This window comes from Aythya fuligula, chromosome 3 (assembly GCF_009819795.1).
Source record: "Aythya fuligula isolate bAytFul2 chromosome 3, bAytFul2.pri, whole genome shotgun sequence".
NCBI lineage: Eukaryota > Metazoa > Chordata > Aves > Anseriformes > Anatidae > Aythya > Aythya fuligula.
This window is the reverse complement of record NC_045561.1, coordinates 94,427,242-94,447,915: the sequence shown is the minus strand read 5'-3', so window position 1 is coordinate 94,447,915 and position 20,674 is coordinate 94,427,242. Positions and strand designations below refer to the sequence as shown.

Sequence of the window (20,674 nt, the reverse complement as noted above, 5' to 3'; positions counted from 1 at the left end):
AAGGTGTGTTAAGAGTTTTTCCTGCACAATTATTTTCAGAAAATTCACTTTCTTGCTTAACTTACCTATAGGCTTGACAGCACTAAGGGACATGCTTTATTATAATTATGATTTTAAATCCTTCTTACAATAGTAATAAAATTTTACAGGATGGCCCCACCTTACACACACACATGAATAACTCACATAAGGACATATTCTACTTGACTTCTCTTTATGCCTACAGGTGCACTTGAGTGCACAATTTGCTAGCACTGACTGAGATATAACTGTAATTAGGCACAGCCTTGGCCTCAGATGAAGAAGTACTGAAAAAAAAAACAACAGGAGTTTTGGTGTTTGCAGGTCATAGCCCCAGGCTATAGAATTGTACTAGACATATCAGTAAAAGATAAGTTGCCTCTGACAAAATGCAGAGCATATTCTGTTAAAAAACCCACTTCGTCTTGCTGTACCCTCACAGAAGCAATTGTCCTTCTGTTCTACTGCTAACACAAAGAGGAGCTGATGGGGAGCAGCAGGTGAGTGGAAACAGATTTTTATTACTCCAGCAGCACAGAGAAGTGCATGCTTAATTCAACAACTGATTTTAGCTGTGATTCTGTTACTGTTGACTACTGCAATACTTGCAGGAGACAAAAATTTTGAGTTGCCTGTCTCTGCTGAGGAAGAGACCACAGCTACACACAGTGGCACCACTCTGAAGAGAGCGTGTAGTTTCTGCTAGCTGGGGGAGAATGGAGGGAACACAAGCCATCTGCAAACAAAGTCCATTCTTGTTTTCTATCATATCATTTTCCAAATATTTTGTAATTTTCTTTCTTTTTTACACTTTTGTTGTGGTGATATTAAACATCAGGTTTTGCTACTGAATATTTTATTTTATAATTTTCATTTTCAATTTTTAATTTTCCATTTTAAGACTCATTTCTGAGAGATGTTATATTAGTTCTGTGGGGCTGATGAGTTTGCTGGGGCTAAAAGTTGGCCAAGGCCACTGCATTGGAGACCGGCACAAGCTGCCACAGGGCTGCAGGCTGGGCACATCCGCTGGAGATTCCCTCTGTGGAGGTGCTGCCCTGCCACATCAGGCCCCACCTCACAGCATTATTTTTTTTTCAGCTGTGAATGTTTGTAAGCCCAAGTGCTTTTGTTTTAGGTTGGAGTTCACTGGGGAGGAGGTCTCTGGGCACAGGCCCAAGTGCAGTAGCTTTATTGTAGGGACAATAAAAGTCATTGGTTAGTGATGGAACTTGGTAGGTCACGCTGATGTTGGACTTCATGATCTTGAAGGTCTTTTCCAACCTAGATGACTCTATCATTGTATGCCTGGTGGCGTGAAGTGGCAACGTGCACCACAGCACCTCAGCCACACAGGTGCACCCCTGACATTACTAACTACTAACAATTTCAGGTACCTTCCCTGTAAAATCCAGCCCTCTGAACAGCCAGAAGGCTCCTCCAAGGCCTCCTGCGATTCCCATAGGGTTAGGTAGTCACCACCAGGTAGGACGACCAGTATTTTTGGAGCCAGGTGTCAATGCCAGCCCTATCCCACGACAGTTACCACTGTCAGGCCCTATAGCTCAGGATTTGGAGAAGCCATCCAGGGTAAAAGCCATGCATCTCTTCAGCCTAAGCCTCTGACCCTAATACCAGACCAGGGAATCTTTTGGGTGGGACATTCTTCATTGATCACATTGGACCAAAGTCACATTCCAAGAAACCTTAAGCAGTTTTTGAGGATAGAGATAATGAGCACAACTCACTAAATGATTAGTGAAATTACCTGTGAGAGGGGAGATTAATAATAAGCAAAATTTAGGCAATGTTATTGCATTTTTAATGCACCTGAGTTGTCCTAGCCCTGAAACCTGCCTGCTCCCTGACCCCACTTCCCTCACTTCTTCCAAGCCTTGAATACTTGCTCATATATACCTGCACTTATCTCTGAGGTGCTTACAAGACTTGGTGGCAGTTGAATGCAGGGATAGATTTTAGAGTTAGGGGCTAAAATTGTTCAAGCATGACATGAAAAGAGCAGTTTGCAATTTCTGAGAGCCAAGAGGGGACACTCAAAGCAAGGGAGGGTCAATCTGAACTGCACCAGAACATGCAAATGCAGTACAGCTTCTGGAAGAGGAGAAGAAATTTTGACTTTGTTTGTGACAGTAAGTGGGATGGTGACAGGGCACAGGAAGTACCTGAGGAGCATACCACAGAGATTTGGCTTTGGTAATAGTAGATGAAACTAGTATTAATTTATAAGTCTCATTTACACAATGCTGTAAAAATAGTTCAACATAAGGAGTCACCCAAATTGCTGTTTAAGCTAGTCTATTTTTTAAAGGATAAGTGATTCAGCAAATCTTCAGCTCTTTCTTCTTTTTAATAGTTCTTATTCTGAAGCCTATTTTTGTACTGAAAAATATTTTATTTAACAAGTTACAGCCTGTCAAACTAACACCATATCAGTCTTTTTTTCCAATGGAATAAGCTTCCCTACCCTGGCAAATGGTTCTTTGCTTCTATACTCCTTTGTTTTCATGTTTTACCAAGCATTAGATACCAATAAAGAAATCTGCTGTCACATTGTCAGAGTAATAAGAATGTCAGGTTTTATTTATTTTTATTTATTTTTACCATTGGTAGTAAGTACAATACTATTTTACTGAGCTTCCTATTTCCTTTAAGGGTGTCGGTTTTGTTGTTGTTACCTTCAGCGAGGCCCGAAATACCGGGAAAAGCAACAAGGCATTCAGCTTAGATTAAAAATCGACATCACAAGTGCCACATATTTCTCATCTGGTGGGGGCTTCCTTGCGCTGCCAGGCTGCAGGAACTTCTTAATTGTAGGCACGTTGCTCATTTTTGTTTTAAAGGCCTAAAAAATAAAAGCAAGAGAGATAAATGCCAACTAATCCAGCAGCAAAGAGTGCTCCTTGCACAGGACACAGGACAACTACTTCCCCCTGCTGATAGAAGAGATCCTAGCAGTCATTTAGAGTGCAGATCTAAGCAGTCTCCTTTTGCCTAACAGGAGAAGGACCTGCAAAAAGCCTGCTCTTACCAGCAAAAGCAGTGTTGGAGCAGACAATATCTAAAACTCTGCTGCCTGAAAGAAACCAAAGGCAAAAACCTGGGGCATCAGGGATTAGTTTTAAAGGCCCATGTACTAACCAAGTTCATGTCCTTTTTCTTTTCATTGCTAGATATGATAACAATGTGATTTCCACATTTACCACATTACACAGGTATCTGAACTCTGTTTACATCTAGCATGGCCACTGTTGTCACACTGTTCCAGCCCTTCTGGGATTGTATGGGTGAAGGTGAAATAGCTGGAGGCATCTTTGGCTCATCTCATTTGTCCACTAGAGGCTTCTTATACTACGTGTTGCACCTTAATGTAGACAAAACTATACATGGAGCTGTGGAGGAATGGTTAAGTGAAGTAAGTCATGTGAATGTTGAGCAACTAGGAGGTCGCGAGCTAAAAAAGTATCAAACGCAGCTCATATGAGTCTGAGAAAGTACGTAACGTCTGGGAGCTAATCAGGCACAAGGACATGAAATCTGTTGATGGTTTGGGAAAGTACTAACTGTGTTATTTCGGTTGATGGGAGTGAGAAACTAGCTGATAAAATAGAGAAATGCACTAACCAATCATGAGCTTAGCTTTTGCAATATGTATGAGCTAATTATATTGAATTAGATAAAAGACGACTGAGCTATCCAATAAATCGAAGTTCACTGATCACTCATATTGAGAGTCTGTGTCTTCCTTCCGTCAACAACAAATGTCCTCGGAACATGGAGCTGTAACACATGCCTCTGGGGAGACCTGATCCCTGATGGGGTAGTGTCTGGAGGCTACAACAGAGATTAAGGCAGACTCGGACATCTGAGGTGACAAGAGAGGCCTGTGTTAAGTCAAGCTTCCTGAGACCTCTTACTGTACAGACTGTCTGAGAAGACTCTCTGAAGGAGATTTTGGGTAGCTGGAGATCCCATCGTTAGCTGAGAAATCTTACATACACAAGAACCAACTCGAACAGTGGAGCTAAGGGAGAGGAGCTTCAGAGTAATAGCCATTTCTTGTTGGTAGATGTATGAACATAATTTCCTCTTCCTTGCAAGCACAGGAAAGATAAAGGGGAATGCAAGAAGCAAGAAAGTAAAACTTACAAAGTAAGTGACCATCAATTTTAGCAACTTTTCTCTACTGGCGGTGAAGGAATCCCTTACAACTAAGGCTTCAGCAGGACTGTGACCATGCCTGGTGGCTAAGATAATTTTCCCAAAAGATGGGAGATAGAGGCCACAATTCCTGAGGCCCAAAAAACGACATACAGGTTGTAGTACGGCACATGTTGCTGCCCACTTTGTGGCTGAAGCACTTCATTCTGTCACACAAAATTCAGACTTAAACTATTAGGGTTGAGATTTGGGGAAAAAAAATTAAAAACATTCACCTTCTTTCCATTCCCCTCCTCCCTGTCCTGACACCTTTTCCTTATCAGTTCCAAGCAGAAAACCTAGCTGCTGTAGTCTGATGCTGCACTCTTTCTTTTGTTAAGGGGATTAAAGCCAAAGTCTTTGAGTGCATCCTTCAGGTTAACAGTTTCCAAGCACAAAGAAGAATGACCTCAACATCAGAATCGTCAACCCATATTTGCATTGCCTGATTGCCTGCACTGCTTAATTTACCAAGATTACAGGCACAAGGGTGAACTACTGAACAGTATTTGATTTTTCCAATCTCAACTCTTTATGATTCCCGCAGGTTTACCCATTCACTGAGTTCTACAGCATGCTGCATATCTGGAAGCTTCTCATTTCTTGTCAAATCTCACAGCAAAAGTGTCTTACTTCTGCTTGGTTTCATACTTTGTATATGGCACAAAGCAGAGAATTCATTCTTGATGATATTGAGTTGATTTTTGAAAGAAAATGCTGGGTAATGCCAGGGCTTGAGCTCCTATTCATACTGTAGAAGTCAGAAGTGGCGAGGTTAATAGGATCCCAAGTTTGCAATTCCAGCTAGTACAGAAAAATGACACACTGCACTGTACTCTAACATGTCAATCTATATCGCAGCCTTAATCTGTTAGCTAGTATTGGATAGTATCTACAGGCAGGAAGCAGGAAAATGAAGACAGGGCAGCTTATATCAGTGATCCCCTCAGATCGACATTAATTCTATTGAGAAGGCATACACCAAAGGGAATATCCCTCCAAGAGGTAACCCTTAACACAGTTAGGCAGGGGCACAGTGTCTTGCAATGAGTCAGCTAAATCTGCTGTGTTCCATATTAAACAAACATAGCCAGGGATAGCCTGTTGGAGAGCCCACAGAATTGATTTACATAGAAAGGAGAGATGATCACTTCAGGATTGTCCCAAAATTATAGTTTTGAGGTCTTTGTACTGCACGGTTCCTGAATTCAGGCATGTTCAGTGACAAGATTACCTGCAGCTGAGGAAACCCAGAAAGCACAGCAGGTACTTTCTCCTCCACTGCTAAAATGGCTTCCAATAGCTGAACATCTGCCCAGCTGAGTCGGTTCCCCACAAGAAAGTCTTGGCCGTGTTGTTTCAAAATCTGTAGAATACAAGAGAAGATGGGTTGCAGATGAGAACTGGAGATACGATGCCTGGCAGCTAAGTCTCATGGCACAGCTGTAGAGCTGAACAGCAACTGTAACTGAAATTTCAGTTTTTAGGTGGAAACCTGTGAGCCTAAGTCTGCACCATTGTTGGAGAAAAATCTTGTAGTATACAAATTACAAACTTGGGTCACTTGGTAATGACAAATGATAAAAGGTGTGGGAAAAATGGACAAAACCACAGACTCGAGTAGGCTATTAAGAGTCATGGGATTAGAAATAATAGAGGAATTAAAGAGTAACTCAGAGAACTTATAAAATGGCCATTTAGATATTTCATTTCAGGTTATGTCCAATGTCCAGGAAGCAAACTTAAAAATGCAAAATTACAATAGCTAACCGAAGAGAATCTTTGCCTTTGGGAGCAAGTTATTATAGTCATAAGACCTTCTAAGATGTTCAGCCTTTATTATTGTTTTCCATCAAAGCTAGATGAATGTTACAAAAGTGAAAAATGTTGCCAGATGCCTGAGTCATATGGGTTTGGTTTGTTGTCTCTGAAAGTGGGATGTGCAGAAATCTAGGACTGTTTTTTTTTTTTTTTTACTAAAGGAGTCCTAATATCATGGTGTTTTTGTCTCTCTGATTTATTTCCAAGGGATTTCTCCATTCTTCTAATGAAAGTGCTCCAAATAATATTAAGAACAACAGAGAGATGTGCTATGAAAAAATAGAAGAACAGAACTTTTATCTCAAGGAAAAAAAAATCATACATGCTTGCTTTTACTTCAGTGAAAATATTTGCTGTGTAAGCTGCAAACATTTTGCTTTCTTTGCTTTGTAACTGTTCAAATATTACAGCCCTGACGACACAAGATAAACAGAAAATTTGCTGTAGCATTTTCCCTTCTTTGTGAGAGCCAGTAAAGCCAAGGGATCAGATCTAACCTGCATTACAAGTGTGTTCTTATTTTTGGGGAACTTTTTGATAATTGCAAGTACAAGATTTATACACACATCCTCACCATCACTTACCTTTTCAAAGACTGGGAAGTATCTCTTTGTTGCCTTCTCTTCAATTGATGCAAGATTTTTTGCCTTTGCCTCAGCTGGAGAGAAAGGAAACATCATAACCATTTGCATCAGATCTGTTATTCCTTCCACATACATGTCGATCCTATTGGAGGAAGACAATAGACAAGAGCATAGGAGTTATTTCATCTGCTTTCCAATTAACTAAGGCAACTTACAGGAATTGTGTATCACCACTACAGTGCCAGTTTTCACAGCCAATACAAATACGAACTGAAAGGACTAAAACCATATTTTTGTTCAACAGGATTTCAGAAGCTTTGGTTGAAACTTAACAAAGGCTAGAGACCCTGTTCTTTATTGTGTTAGCCTTTCTCACGCTTTTCTACTGGATTTACAGGATTACATCTGTTGTATGTAATGCAGCTATCAAATAACAGATTGTTCATTAAGTGAAAGGAATTGTTACAGTACAGGGCTCTCTCCTTCAGGTCCTTCCCATAGAGGTTGTATTTCCCTGCTATGTAGCAGAGGATGGCTCTGGTCTGCACCATCTTCATCCCATCAATCTCCACCATGGGCACTTGCTGGAACAGCAGGTCTCCACCTAGGGCAGAAAGGTGAAGGAAACCTTGTTAGTTCCTCCTGGACTTCCAGCTTTACAGAAGAATGCATTTCCTCTGCAGTGTAAATCATTAATGCCTTGTCCTTACTCTAAAAAACCACGCAGTAATTAAACATTGTGGGAAAGATCAAGTGCTGCTAATAGGCATCAGAGTTGTGTAGCTGGGTCATCGCAGTGCAGCTGGGCCCCTTGCTTTGCAGCTCTGCCAGAGCCTCGCTGGCTGATGGGAACTGGCAGCGCCTGCTCCTCTGCACTGCTGGACCCTGGCCCTGCTGGCAGGAAAAGACTCAGCCAGCAGTTGCAGCCCAAGGGATCGGAGGAGAATAAAGAGCTGTGTCAAATCTGAACTTCAAAAAAAAATTAAAGAGTTCAATTATTTTGAATACAGATAAGTTTCCTGGCAGGACATAAAGACCACCATCCCTCCTGCCCCTACCCTCATAGTCCCCTTTTCTCCTGGTGCTGGAAGGAGTTTGGCTGGTCCTCCAGCGAGACAGCATCGAGAGCTCAGCTGCCACAAAGGTTCAGCAGAGCAAAGCCAGTCTTTCCTGACCAGTTTTCTGCTGGACTAATTCCCTGTCTTTGGAGATACTCCCTGCTCCATTTACACGGTCAGGGCATCCAAAGAACAACCCTGCCTTGTTAAAATCAGATCAAAACTCCAAATTCGAGTAGGCAGCTGTCACTTTGTACTGCTGGAAGTTAATCATTGATTTTAATTGCTTGATCTTAATCTATTCATTGCACATTTCTTTATAGTAAAAGAATTTACTTTCGTAGGCACTTTTGCCTACTTTTTTCCTCCATAGAGCTACTAAAATGCTTTGCTAACCTCAAATAGATAAACTTTCTTCACTCATTCTATACTATTTGCAGTTTAGAGGTTCCCTCTATGGCAAGGAATAGCCTGTGTTTGTTTCTCAGAAACATTCACAAATGGATCATACGTTATTGTATCCAGAACACACTTCTACAGACTGAGGAAAAAAGGCCCCCATCTAGTGCAAGCACTATGGAATAAGAAAAACAGCAGCTAGGCAAGAGTACTTTTCAGCAGGAAGATGCACCAAGTGGATAATAAAATCTGACTTTCTGTCCTTTGACAAAAGGTGTGATGTAGCAAGTGTGAGAAAAGTGAACACCCAGTTTGTTTGTTTTTTTATCTACAGAAAGGAAGATTTCTCTCTTATGACCAGCAGCAGACTGCTTCTCCTAACCTGGCAATAACGATCACTTCACATAAGCACAGCACAGCATATTTTTGCAGCACTTAAAGCAGTTTGCCAGTCATTTTGCTGATGGTATTGTGCTGCCTGTGAGCAACCAGAAGGAAAAAAAAAAAATCATCTAGACCAATCTGTCACAGAACAGCAGTGTTTCTTGATATTGGGGTAGCAACTTGAGCAACCTGTGGCCAAGCAGGTTGAGCCAAGCTAGTTGCTGTCAGGGCAGCGGGTATGGGTCTGGCCAGGAGGATGCTCCTGACCTCTCAGCCTCCAAGGCAGCTGGCTGGCTGCAGACTGCATGCTGGAAACAGCCTCTGGCCCAGGCTGAAACCTTCACAGTGCTGTGGAACTGCTCAGACCATCAGCTGCCATGGGCCAAAGTTGCTCCTGGACCATTGTAACAGCACGGTGGTGCCTGAGCACAGCACACCCCAGGCAAAGGTGTATTGGCAGAAAGAGGCAAAAAAAAAAAAAAAAAAGAGAGAGGGAGAGGCAGTGGAGGGTTATTCACATTCAGCCCTGCCTTGCACAGCTGGCAACATGCCAGCAGTCCTTTATCAGGTTGACTAATATTTGTCTTTCTCCAGCTCATCATACCAAAGCCCGCCTTTTCCTTTGTGTTCTCAGGTTCTTAAGCTCAATATACATACATGCAGAGGCTCTTGATCTTCTTTATAGTATTTCCCTGTCCTTTTCATTGCCACTTAATTCTCCTCTCTGGCTATGGATAGGCTTGCATACTATACACAGGATTATACCACCCCATCTGGATTAGGTATGCCCAAGAAGGAAATTCAGATTTGGGCTTTCAGTACCTGAGATACCGTATTTACAGCTCTCTTGTCTGCACAATGCATGGCTCTCCCACATCACCAGATTCCCAGCCAGATGGACCTGCAGCTGTAATTCTGATCTTACTGACACCACTTTTGTTGGGTTGCTTTGTTCATTTTAGCTTTGCTCTCAGCTCTTCTTTAAACACAGCTTCCCCTTTCTGAGCAGACAGCCAGAGCACAGCCAAGTCATTTTCCAGGTGTCTTAGTACGTCTGGGCAAGTCCAGCCTGATGCCTCTCTGGTGTGCTGGGAGGTTTCTGTAAAATGTTTTGGGCAGCAGGAAAACCATAGGACAGGATCACTCTGTAGTGCCCCTCACAGTCCCCACTCCTTCCCCACGCAGGCAGCAAGGTCTTCTCCTTCCAGGGTGGCTGCAGGGGGTTTTGCTGTTGGGTTTCATCTGACCAAGTCTGAAGGGCAGCGGCAGGGGCTATGCACTGGTGTTTGGGAACTGGTCTCCTTTCTGGCTTGCTGCTTTGACCACGTCAGATTTCCTGCAGGTCTTTCTTCTGTCTCCCTGTATCTTTTTATCTGGGGGAAGCTTCATGGCTCAGGCACATCCTGCTCAGCTGGCCTGATACCTTATTGCCATGTCAAGCCCCATCTTAGACATCCGTGTTTCCTCCCTGTTGTTTGCATGAGGGTGTGCAATGTAAGGACTCTCACTGGTGTGTTCACACAGAATCTAGTACAAAAGAAAACTATTTCCTAGGAATTTTGGTGCCATGCAAGCCTTTCACTCTCTTTCCACCTCCCCAGGATTCAGATCCTACATAGGATGGGATCATACACACCATTTTTACCAGTCAACTCTACAATACCTCAGGCCAGCTGGTGCAGAGCGGTCATACTCATTCAATTCAGCTCTCTGCCTACACAATATGCTGATCACAGCTAAAGGACATCTTGGAGATGGGCCTGGCCAGGTCCCAGGAGCTGCCTCAGTACATGCTGTGTGCCCAGGACCCATGCTACATTCCAACAGAACAGATAACCAAGTTGTACATAGGAACATTTGCTGTCTGTGCTCAGTGTACTACTAAAAACATAGTCATAGAAGCTGGAACTTCTAGCTTATAGGAGTTATTTAGCACTGCAAAGAGCAGATTACACAAAACTAGCATTTCAGTGCACTAGGTGTGCACCTAGAGTTTTGCATTGGCTTACATAATGCAATTTTAAACCACAGATTTAGCTAAATTGGAGCAACTTTTTTGACAGACAAAGCCTCAGGTATCATATTCTTACCTTTGATTAACTTTTCTAACTGTTCTTTTGTTTCCACAAAGTTTTCTTCAAACTGGAAAAGAAGAGAAAAGAACTTTACATGGCTGTACTTCAAAGTTTCTTCTGTGAGTGCATGTAACCATGAGCAGCACAACCCAACCAAGCCGGGCACGATGAGCTGGGTCTTCAGCTGCACATGCCCTGAGGATTCCCCACCCATTCCCTCAGCCAGGAGAAGTGGAAGGGCCTGGCCACTTCTGCCTCAGTGCACTGGTGCAGAAATAATCAAAGCACATGTAGAAACAGAGCACAGGCATCTACAGGAGGAATACAGGTTGCAGCCAGTGCCAAGGGAAGCACAGGGTAAAACCAGCCAACACCACCCCCAGAGCATGCAAGTCAACAACACCTTTTTTTGTTTTTAATATACAACTGGAAAACTCAGATTAATTAAGGGTCTTTAAAACATTCCCCAATTTTATCCATTATGATTACTTTGTCGGACTCTATAAAGCTGTAAGCTCCACGGAGTTTGCATCCCAAATACCAGCTACTGATCACAGTAGGTCCAAAACATGCAGTGCCACTGGCCAACTAAATTTTGCCACCCTCCTGTGGTCACTTACACTCTGTGTGCATGTTAAATTGTTCCATGCAGTGTCCAGTTGGAAACATCAGCCTGGAACAAGGTGCCAAGTGTCAACTAACCTCCACGCCGGCTGCTGCCAGCAGCCATCGGATCGGCTCCATTCGTCCCCTTCCATTAATGTAGGTGAGCCTGGGCTTCCCTGACATGCTGCTGAGCTTCTGGATCCCTGGAAAATATGAAGCTGAAAACAAATATCTCATAAAGCTGGTATAAGCACCATTATTTTAGGGGAAAAAAAAAAAAAAAAAAAAAAAGCCTTTTATTTTCACTATGCCTGCTGAAATTGCCCATAAAATAAACAAATGAAAGATGCACCAGGGATGTGACATAGTCTATGCTAAGAAAGCAAAGATGTACAGACTGGTAAAGCCTTTCCCAGTGCTGCTAGGAAGGATTTTTTTTTATGATGCAAACACAGACATGCTTAAACAAGTGCTATGGATCCTGAGCTACTGGGGAAAGCTTGCTTCATTACAAGACAGTTATGCAACGTCACTGAAAATCCTGCCACATCCCCAGGGTAAGTTATTCAGTTACCCTCACTGCCATAGCTCCACTGAAAAGAAGCACAAGATGTTTTATTGCTAGGCTGGAATTTGTCTAGCTTTGTTTGCCAGATGTCAGAGAGCCTTACAAAGCTTCACCTGCCATCCACTTCTTTCTTGATACAGGATCATTATGATCATAGTGATTAAATGAATCATTAATCTTCTCTTTATTCCATGAAACAGGCTGAACTTCCTTGGTGCTCCCCTTGAGCGATCACAGCCTATTCCTTTATTGCTCACGGTCTCCCTCAAAACCAGACCTGGAGCCTGGCTGCAGGCTTCAGGTGCCTCCCAGGTATCCCCCAGGGCACCAGAGCATTGTGTGCCCCAGGGACTTGGGCCACTCTCTGAGAGACACTCGCAGAAGCTCACATTTTCTTGCCCTAATTTCTCAAAAATGGGACTAGCATTCCCCTTCACAAACATGTTAGTATCATACACTAATGACTGGGAGAAAAAAAGCCTAAAAATGGGTAACTTAAGCATGTCCAAATGTCTCAGAAACCAAAGAGTAGAGTGCCTGATTTAAAAAAAAATTTAAAAAGAAAGCAAACAAACCAGCAAACAGAAGCTCTTACCAATGATCCCAGTCCTCCCAGAGCTACCATCTGAAGCTGCAATACCAGGTCTGTGGCACTGTCATGATTGCGTCCACATAACGTGTCCCACTGCCCCCAAGTAATATGTCCCCATGTCTCCAGTCAGGCTCAGTATGCTCTAGCAAAGTTCTCTTTTACACCTCTTTTTAAAGTGTTCTTAAAATAAAGTGTGTTTAGAACATACTTTGCCAAAACTTGATTTCAAAGAGCAATCAGACTGAGAGTTCTCCCTTGAGCATTCCTGTTAAGAATTAAGTTCTATCTCTACAAAAAACAAGGATAGTTTGGGTGACTTTGACATGACCCAAACAGACACAGAAGAGACATGATCACCTCCAGTTTCAGGATGCAAACAGCTGCTGCTTGCAGTGCTTTACCTGTAAAACAGCAGCTCCATCATTTTCTGCACATGTTGTGTGAATTGCATTTACTACATGACAGTGCAACTTAGCTCTGTAGTTCAAGGCTGCTGACCTAGTGCCTCTTCATTACCATGCTTATCAAAAACATCACACCCATATCATTTCTGCACACATTGCCCCAACCTGTGATGTGCAGAAATTTACAGCAAATAGGACTTTTCCTTTAACTATCAAAGTCAAAGTTTCTGCAATACCAAGTATACGAAACATAATCAGCTTGGAAAATCGTCTATTGTTTTCGTAACGAAAGCAGAGGGAGTGCAAAGCCCTAGGTAACGTTTCTATCATTTTACATGAACAAGAAATTCTATGTAACAAATAGATTATGCGAAAAGAAAAACTACAAATGGACAATAAAAACCTGTCATCAACTTAAAATATTTTAAGAATAAGTAACAACTATCATCCGTAAGTAGATATTAACTGTCTTAAACTTTTGACATAGAAAAAAATACTTGTTTTTCAGTTAGTCTTCTGAATCTTTAGATCCACTGAGTGTGTCTCCACTGACTAGAAAAGGAGGTGTAACTGACATGTAGCTGACACATCTAGCTCATACAGGCACCTACATTTCAGTGCCTGGATCTGGAGCTGAGTCTTGACCTGAGTGCTCAGTTCAGCTGGCTATTCCTACGTATCTAGTGATGCTTGAGATGTGTGGATAGCACTCCAGACTTGCTGGAGCTCCCTGGTTTCCTGAAAAGTCAGCATGATGCTTGGCAAGAAACTGTAGGTTCAGTCAAGCTCTCGGCATCACCTCAGTGGAAACCCACAAATCACTTCAAGTCCAAAAGCAAATGGATATATCTATGTACACGTTTGCTGCTTTTGTCTACATGCCATATTTACGTCCTACTCCCTCCCTCTGTGGTTTATATCCTGCTTTACTCAGCTCTGAACTACACCACAGGGCTGCTTTCTCAGCCCTGCAGCTCCCAGCTTAACCTATATTACCTCAACAGTTGCTCTAAAATACCTGGAAGGAGCTTCACTAGAAACAGTACCTTAAGCACTTAAAGGAAATAGTTTTGATGTTAGGACTTACCTTCTGAGCTTAGCCTCTGCTGAACGCAGGCGCCTTCCCTCCCTGGTTTATCTCTGGAGCTCCTCCTACCCCTGGGGAGTTTCCAGCCATACCCAATTGCAGACAAAATTCTCCCATTGCCGTAAAACTGGCTCCACAGAGCTTAAAGGGGTACGTGTCTGAAAACTGCCGTCCAAGGCAGAGAATCTATTTCTTTTGCAGTTTGCTGATTTGCCTATACCATGGGGTAGTTGCAGAGTTTCTTGTGGCCATTTAGTCAGGCTCCTCTCTTGGAGGCTTTGGGGTGTTTTACCCCAATGCCTTACACACAGGAGCTAAACACTTCAAAACATTGAGAACAAAGATTTTTCTGGATCTCATTTAGGGTAACAGTAACTACTTAAAAGTAACCAGTAAAGTTTCTAGGCCTATCTCACTACTTAACAGTAACCTAGTATTTTATTTTCTGTGCTGTCTAGCCCAGAAAATATACACAAAGTATGGGATAACAATGCCCAAATACTTCAAAATACAGTTTGCCAGTGCTTAGTGATAACTTGGTATAAAAAAATAGATAAGCAGCTTGTGTCAGAACTGAAACATGTCTTAAGGTGATAGCATTATTTTGCAAATTGAGTGTATGTGGCAAATGCCCAGTTAGAGATGAAATAACTATGATTTTCCTGTGCTGTTTCAGTGAGATATGACTGCCTCAGCTTTGCTATCTAGATGTCATATGAAATGACTAAAAGTGGATGTGAACAGATAAAAGGTGGTCTGGCAGATGGGAAACAGGATTTTGACACCAACTATCAGGTCCTCTAGTGTAGGCTAGCATTGGATGTTGGGCATTACTTTACACCTGCATTAGATATTAGCACAGATAATCTGAAGATCTGTTCATAAAACCCACACTGTTATCAAAACTATGTTTATCAGTCTAAAGCCACAACTGTACCAACACAGCACCTCAAGATGGAGAATCTCAGGACAAAAATCTCTAGCTAACTATCTGGAGGAAATCCCCCAAAAGCTGCTATTTTATTTTTTCCTCACATTTATGGTTTTGTGATGGTTTCCCTGCCTGGAAGTTGCTGTCAGTCTCTTCCACAGGATGCAGATTCACCACAGGCTTCTTGGAAATTCATTACAGGCTTCTATAGATTGATGGTGTATGCAAAATACAACTGTATGGCTCTTCCTCATGGCTAATTCTCTCTTTAAGGTTCATCATCTAGTGAATAAAGCGCAGCCTTAAATGTGTGCTTCTGCATTGCTTCCATGTCAAACCCAGTTAGCTCCCTCCAGAAAATTCCTGAGTATAGGTCATACATACATGTTCATACCTGTCTGCGATGGCAGCACTACATCAAGATTAATCTATTCCTGCTTTTGAGGTTTCTGGTAACAGCAAGTACCTGAGTGCAAGGGTTGGTTCAGGAACAGTGACCAAAGCATGCAAGTCTTCCTTGTCCTTTCTGCAGTCTCCAGTGCTAACAAGGGCAGCAAGAGGGCCTGATGGCCAAGAAGAAGTGGTCCATTGTTCTCTTTTTATTTTGCTTTCAGCACAGCCTTTCATAGTGTAATTTCTAAAGCTCCTTTGACATCTATATCTGTTGCCTATGAGGTTGCTTTCATATGTAACTTGAATAGCTGTTCTATGAACCTCTAGAGTAAAAAAGAAAACGAGTTTCTTTTATAAAACATTTGGTAAGCCACACCTGTGAGTATTGAAGCAGCTGGCATGGAGCCCAGGTACCACTTAAATGATCTTGGGTTGGGCATAGGCAGATTTTAAATAATACACATACCGTACCCCAACATGTCAAGTTCCCACTGTGCTCTGTGGACACATTTCATTGTGATGTAGCTTGGAGAAGTCCAAAGACTTCTCTAAAGGAACTTGCCTGTGGTCCTCACAAGCCACCCTGCAGCTGGCCAGGGGGACCATAGCTGTTTCCAGCAGCATCCTGCCAGAGGTGAAGACAGCATATACAGCTAAATGCCATGGGAGATATAAGCAAGAGGGCTTGCAGATTCTCCCTTTGCTTCTGATCAAGCTCTTAGAGTGAAGCACAATGCCTTGATAAAAAATTATAGTCCATGTGAGTACCTAGAACAATCCCTGTGTCACGCAAACCCAGACTTGCCAACTTTTCATAAAGTAACCCTCCAGTGACTGCTCTGGGTCTGTCCTGGAAGCTTTACCGAGCTCCCAAGTACAAGGTCAGCCAAGCCCACGTTTGCCTTCCTGCATATCTCTGCAAGCTGTTTGGCACCTGTCCAGGCCACCGGCACAGAAAAGTCTGAGAACAGAAATCCTAATCCCGAGTTACGCCCATGGCGCTGCTGGCAAGGAGAGCTTAAATGCAGAGCCAGAGACGAGATTTATGCTAGCAGACAAAGCGAGGCCAGCGCACAGACTCCAGCCAGCACTGGCACGTGCCTCTCCATATAGCAAAAATTTCCTAAAACAGCGTTGACCTGTGCCAACTAGTGCTATCCCACATGGCATTCAAGCACCATGGGTGGGGAAGCGTAGGCTTCATAGGTCATTTCCAATAACCAGTTCAGGTGCAGCCACCTGACTGAGATTGGTTGTAGGGACTTGAGCTCCACCATGCCAAGGGCTGCAAGGTCTGAGAACTCTCCTGGAGCAATGTGACCAGCACGGACATTGACAAATAACACAGACTGATTGTTTGAGGGGGTCTGGACAGAACCTAGAGCAAATTTAGTGATGCACCCAGGAACAAGGACAGTGAGGACAACATGAGGGTAGGCTACAAGCTAGCGGGCAGGGAAACATGCCTTACGTGGCTTACAACTCTGTGCAACGCCAGGGGCCAACCTAAATACCAGTTACACACATGCCCCAAAGGAGCATAATCTACAGAGATATCTAGCTATCAATTTGTAATACTTTAAAATAAGTTTAAGGCATGTCAGTTTATAGAATGTTACTATTTGGACCCTTTAGCACTTATTGACTATTGATCTAAGTACCTCAGCATGGGCAAAAGGCTTATTACGTAGGCATGAGATATGCAATATCAAGGCTTTAAAGCCAACTGAAAAGTAACTCTAATCCATATTGTGAAATATTTATCTTAAATAAGTCAGGTATTATAACGACTTATTTCAACTTGTAACTTGTGTAAGTGTATGTGTCCTCTGTATGGTTTCTGGCATGTACTGGGAAGACTCCCAGTTTATGTGCATTGTTACAATTATCTATTTAGGAACAGGTAATAATCTAGTTTAGGTTTAAAGAATCTGTCTTCAGAAGGGGATGCTGGGACGTAAGACAGAACTTTCAGTCCTGTTTTTATCTGATGTTGATCAAGCTGGACAAGAATATGTTTTCAATAAAAGATAAAAATGATTATTTGAAAATATTTAAAAGCAGCCCTTATCCCATGAGACGTATTTTTTTATTTGCTTTGGTCATTGTCTTTATAAAACCAGATTTATTTATACAACTCATATAAGGAGAAACAGATTTCATTGACAACAAAAACAATTTATTCTCTTATAAAACAGCTTTGTTTTTATTGAAGTTAGTGTTTCCCTGGAGATCATCAGAATTTTCATAAGACCCAGCATTCTTTATACATATTTTAACCTTAGTTTCTCTTCAAAGCCAAATATTATCTCATTTCCTTAGACTCTTTTACACAGATCCATCAGCACAGAAAGATTCAATGACACATTATTTATACAATCTACAACTGTCTGACTTTTAAGGTAATCTTTATTTGGTGTTTTGTGTCATCTTCAAAATTGTAAGATATGTGTGTTTTAATGATATTTATGAGTAAACTTCTACCTCTGCATTTACCTGTCTTGCAGATACATTTAACAGTTTGAGAAATGTAAGCTCAATATGATATTGTTTTGCCCCTGTTGCATGTTCAATATCATACAAATCTAGGAAAAAAATATAAATAACAATTAAAAAAAAAAAAAAAAAAGTTCAACTAGGAAAAGGGGCTGAAAAATGACCGCAGATGGAACTTGGCTTCATTTCCTATTGAAAATTCTGTGTGTTAATGCTGCAGCTTCTTCATCTTGTGGTGACCTTCTTGTCAGGTTGGAGGAAATTTTTAATTGTGGCAATGTTGCTTTCACTTGCTTTAAAAGCCTAAAATTGGAAACAATTCAACTTCTAAGAAGAAGGATGGGAAAAGTTCTAATGACAAGCCAAGACTTGTGAAATAAGCCTCATCAAGTGGTGGTTCAAAACTGGGAGGGAGCAGTTTCCTAAAAGCAAATGATACAACCTCAGAGAAAAGTAGGTACAAGTCAGGTGGTACAAGTCATAGAATCACAGATTCATAGAATGGCTCGGGTTGGAAGAGACCTGAAAGCTAGTTCCAAGCCCCCTGACGTGGGCAGGGATGCCACCCACTAGATCAGGTTGCCCAAAGCCCCATCCAGCCTGGCCTTGAACACTTCCAGGGATGGGGCATCCACAACCTCTCTGGGCAATCTGTTCCAGTGCCTCACTACCCTGACAATGAAGAATTTCCTCCTAATGTCTATTCTAAATCTCTTAATTTTTAGTTTAAGACCATCCCCCCTTGTCCTATTATTATCTACCCAAGTAAAGGGTCCTCCTCTATCTTTTTTATAAGACTCCTTTAAGTACTGAAGGGCAGCAATGAGGTCTCCCCAGAGCCTTCTTTTGTCCAGGCTGAACATCCCCAGCTCTCTCAGCCTTTCTTCATAGGAGAGGTGCTCCAGCAATGGAAGGTGTAAAGGAGTTATCAGTACTGGGATAGTCTGCCTTTCAGAATTTAATCTTTCAGAGCTAGAGAGCTGCTTAACACCTGAAAGTTCATGATTTCTTCTAAGATTCCACAGCACTAATTACTATATACTTGATATCACTTTTATCCTTTCAAGTTCCTGACCTCAATGATATCCTCTAACAATGATTTCCACAGTCCTAGTGTGAAACTGTTGCCTTTTTTTCTGCTTGTATTTTGCTGCTTTTAATTTGAGTGTCTTATTCCACTTATAAGACAGGGAATATGAAAACCACTCTCCCTCTCTCACTGGAACCACAAAGATAAAAAATAATTTATATAATAGTTTTGTTTGTTTCTTTATTTTTAAACACATGGGACCATAATTCACTTCTCACATATATTTCTCAGCTCTGCTTTTACTTATTATTACTATTATTTTATATTCTCTGTGCATACTTTATAGACTGTGTTTCCCGATGCTCTCTCTATTAGTTCTGCATTCCAGCAAGGAGCTGCCAAAGCATTTTAACTTCTCTTCCACAAAGCTTGGAATGAATATGACTGTCTTACTATTTGATTTAATTACCTGTAGCAAAGAAAATTTGGAGATAATGTGGATGTTTTCACTTCTGCCGTCAGGATTGTTTCATCAGTTGGATTTCTGCCCAGGTGAGCTGGTTTCCAAAAAGGAACTTCAAAGAATTCCAAGGAATCTACAGAAAGTGGGAGAAATTTTCATATATATCAGCATATTCCAGTCTCAGCTAAAAGATTATTAAAGTATTTTACCTTTACCCACCTTGTAAAGTAGGTGTTGTATATAAACAGGAAAAACCTGATTATTTTGGTAAAGGACAACATGGGCAAAATCCTTCTCTTTGACTTCCGACAGTGTACCTAGGGAATGTACCCAAAGCAGAATTAAGATTCTAAAAGTAAGGAGTGAGCACAAGGAAGTATGAATGAGCACATTGCACTCACCTTTGGAATGGAAGATACCTTGCACTCAGGCTATTTACTGCCTGGGGCTGGGAAATTCCTACCTTCTTGTACAGCTAATGATGGGTCTCATTAACGAATTAATGAATGTGATTCAGGATCCACTTCTGCTCTTCTCCATTGACTGCAAAGAGATTTTGGGTCTTGGTAGGTTTGATTCAGTCCCCAGTCTCTTAAATTCTGACAACACAGTAAAAATCCTGCTGCCCTGCTGTTTTCTATCGGACATGCAAACATACCAAAAGGAGGTATTTACAGTTGAAATACAGGTCATTGTTGGAAGCGCTCCATCCGGTAAGACTTTTAGCTCAGATTATCATCTGGAAGGCTTACTCTTGTGTTTCAAAACAGGAAAATGGACATCCATCTCTTCTGTCTGTCCATTTTGTGTCTATGGGGAGGTGGTCTGTCACCTTCTGCCTGACCATTAAAGAGCTCACCTCTTGATGCAGGTAGTAATATAATTCAAGAAAGTGACCCACTTTTCAGTAGTGATAGACATAAAAATTGTGACTAGCTTGATTCAAGAGGAAAATAATTTCTAAGAATTTAAAAACTGAGCAAAACTGAATCATTAAATACAGAGTTGATGGAAATATTCATGACCTAAACCCACATTTCAGGATTATTTCTGCATCCCTGGTCAGGAATATTGAAAAAAGGCTTTGGAGTACTTGAGAACCAGGGTGATGCTGTGTATAACCTTTATATACAAGGTGATAAATCTGTAGCAAGTAAAACAGTGTAAATACACTCATGTTATAGAAGTGAGGTTATGTTTCAATGTGTCTCCCAAGGCTGGTACAAAGTTGGACTGGGTGATCTTTCAAGGTCCCTTCCGACCGAACTATTCTGTTCCATGGCAAACATAGGAATCTATATTAGGATAAAGTTTTTTATTACTAGGAATGTGTATTAGGAGAGTATTTTTTATTGACTTACCTCCAAACAGAGTTTGGTTATGATAGCCAAGTACATAACTAACCAGTATAATTGTGTAACATTACATAAAAAGATGTATGAATCCTTCTGTAGATTAAACCTTTCCATAGGCCATTAAATCCATAAATGATTTAAAAACTACTGTCCAGACATTTCCATCCACGTGTTTCATGTCTACAAGGT

General features: G+C 41.6%; 1 protein-coding gene across 2 annotated transcripts; it reads right to left on the bottom strand.

Annotated features, from left to right (window-relative positions):
• Window positions 1-2,592: 2,592 nt before the first annotated feature.
• On the bottom strand, window positions 2,593-13,876 carry LOC116487562 (glutathione S-transferase-like). 2 transcript variants are annotated; one of them, XM_032184558.1, is made up of 7 exons: window positions 13,818-13,876; window positions 11,263-11,384; window positions 10,576-10,627; window positions 7,116-7,248; window positions 6,645-6,786; window positions 5,474-5,605; window positions 2,593-2,884 (listed from the first exon to the last, which is right to left on the bottom strand). In XM_032184558.1, the coding sequence occupies exons 2-7, from the start codon at window positions 11,347-11,349 to the stop codon at window positions 2,759-2,761; spliced, it is 672 nt and encodes a 223-aa protein (XP_032040449.1). In that variant the 5' UTR covers window positions 11,350-11,384; window positions 13,818-13,876; the 3' UTR covers window positions 2,593-2,758. The 2 variants fall into 2 exon arrangements, with proteins under 2 accessions (XP_032040449.1, XP_032040450.1); XM_032184559.1 differs by having other exon boundaries at window positions 11,263-11,369; window positions 13,818-13,869.
• Window positions 13,877-20,674: the final 6,798 nt, after the last annotated feature.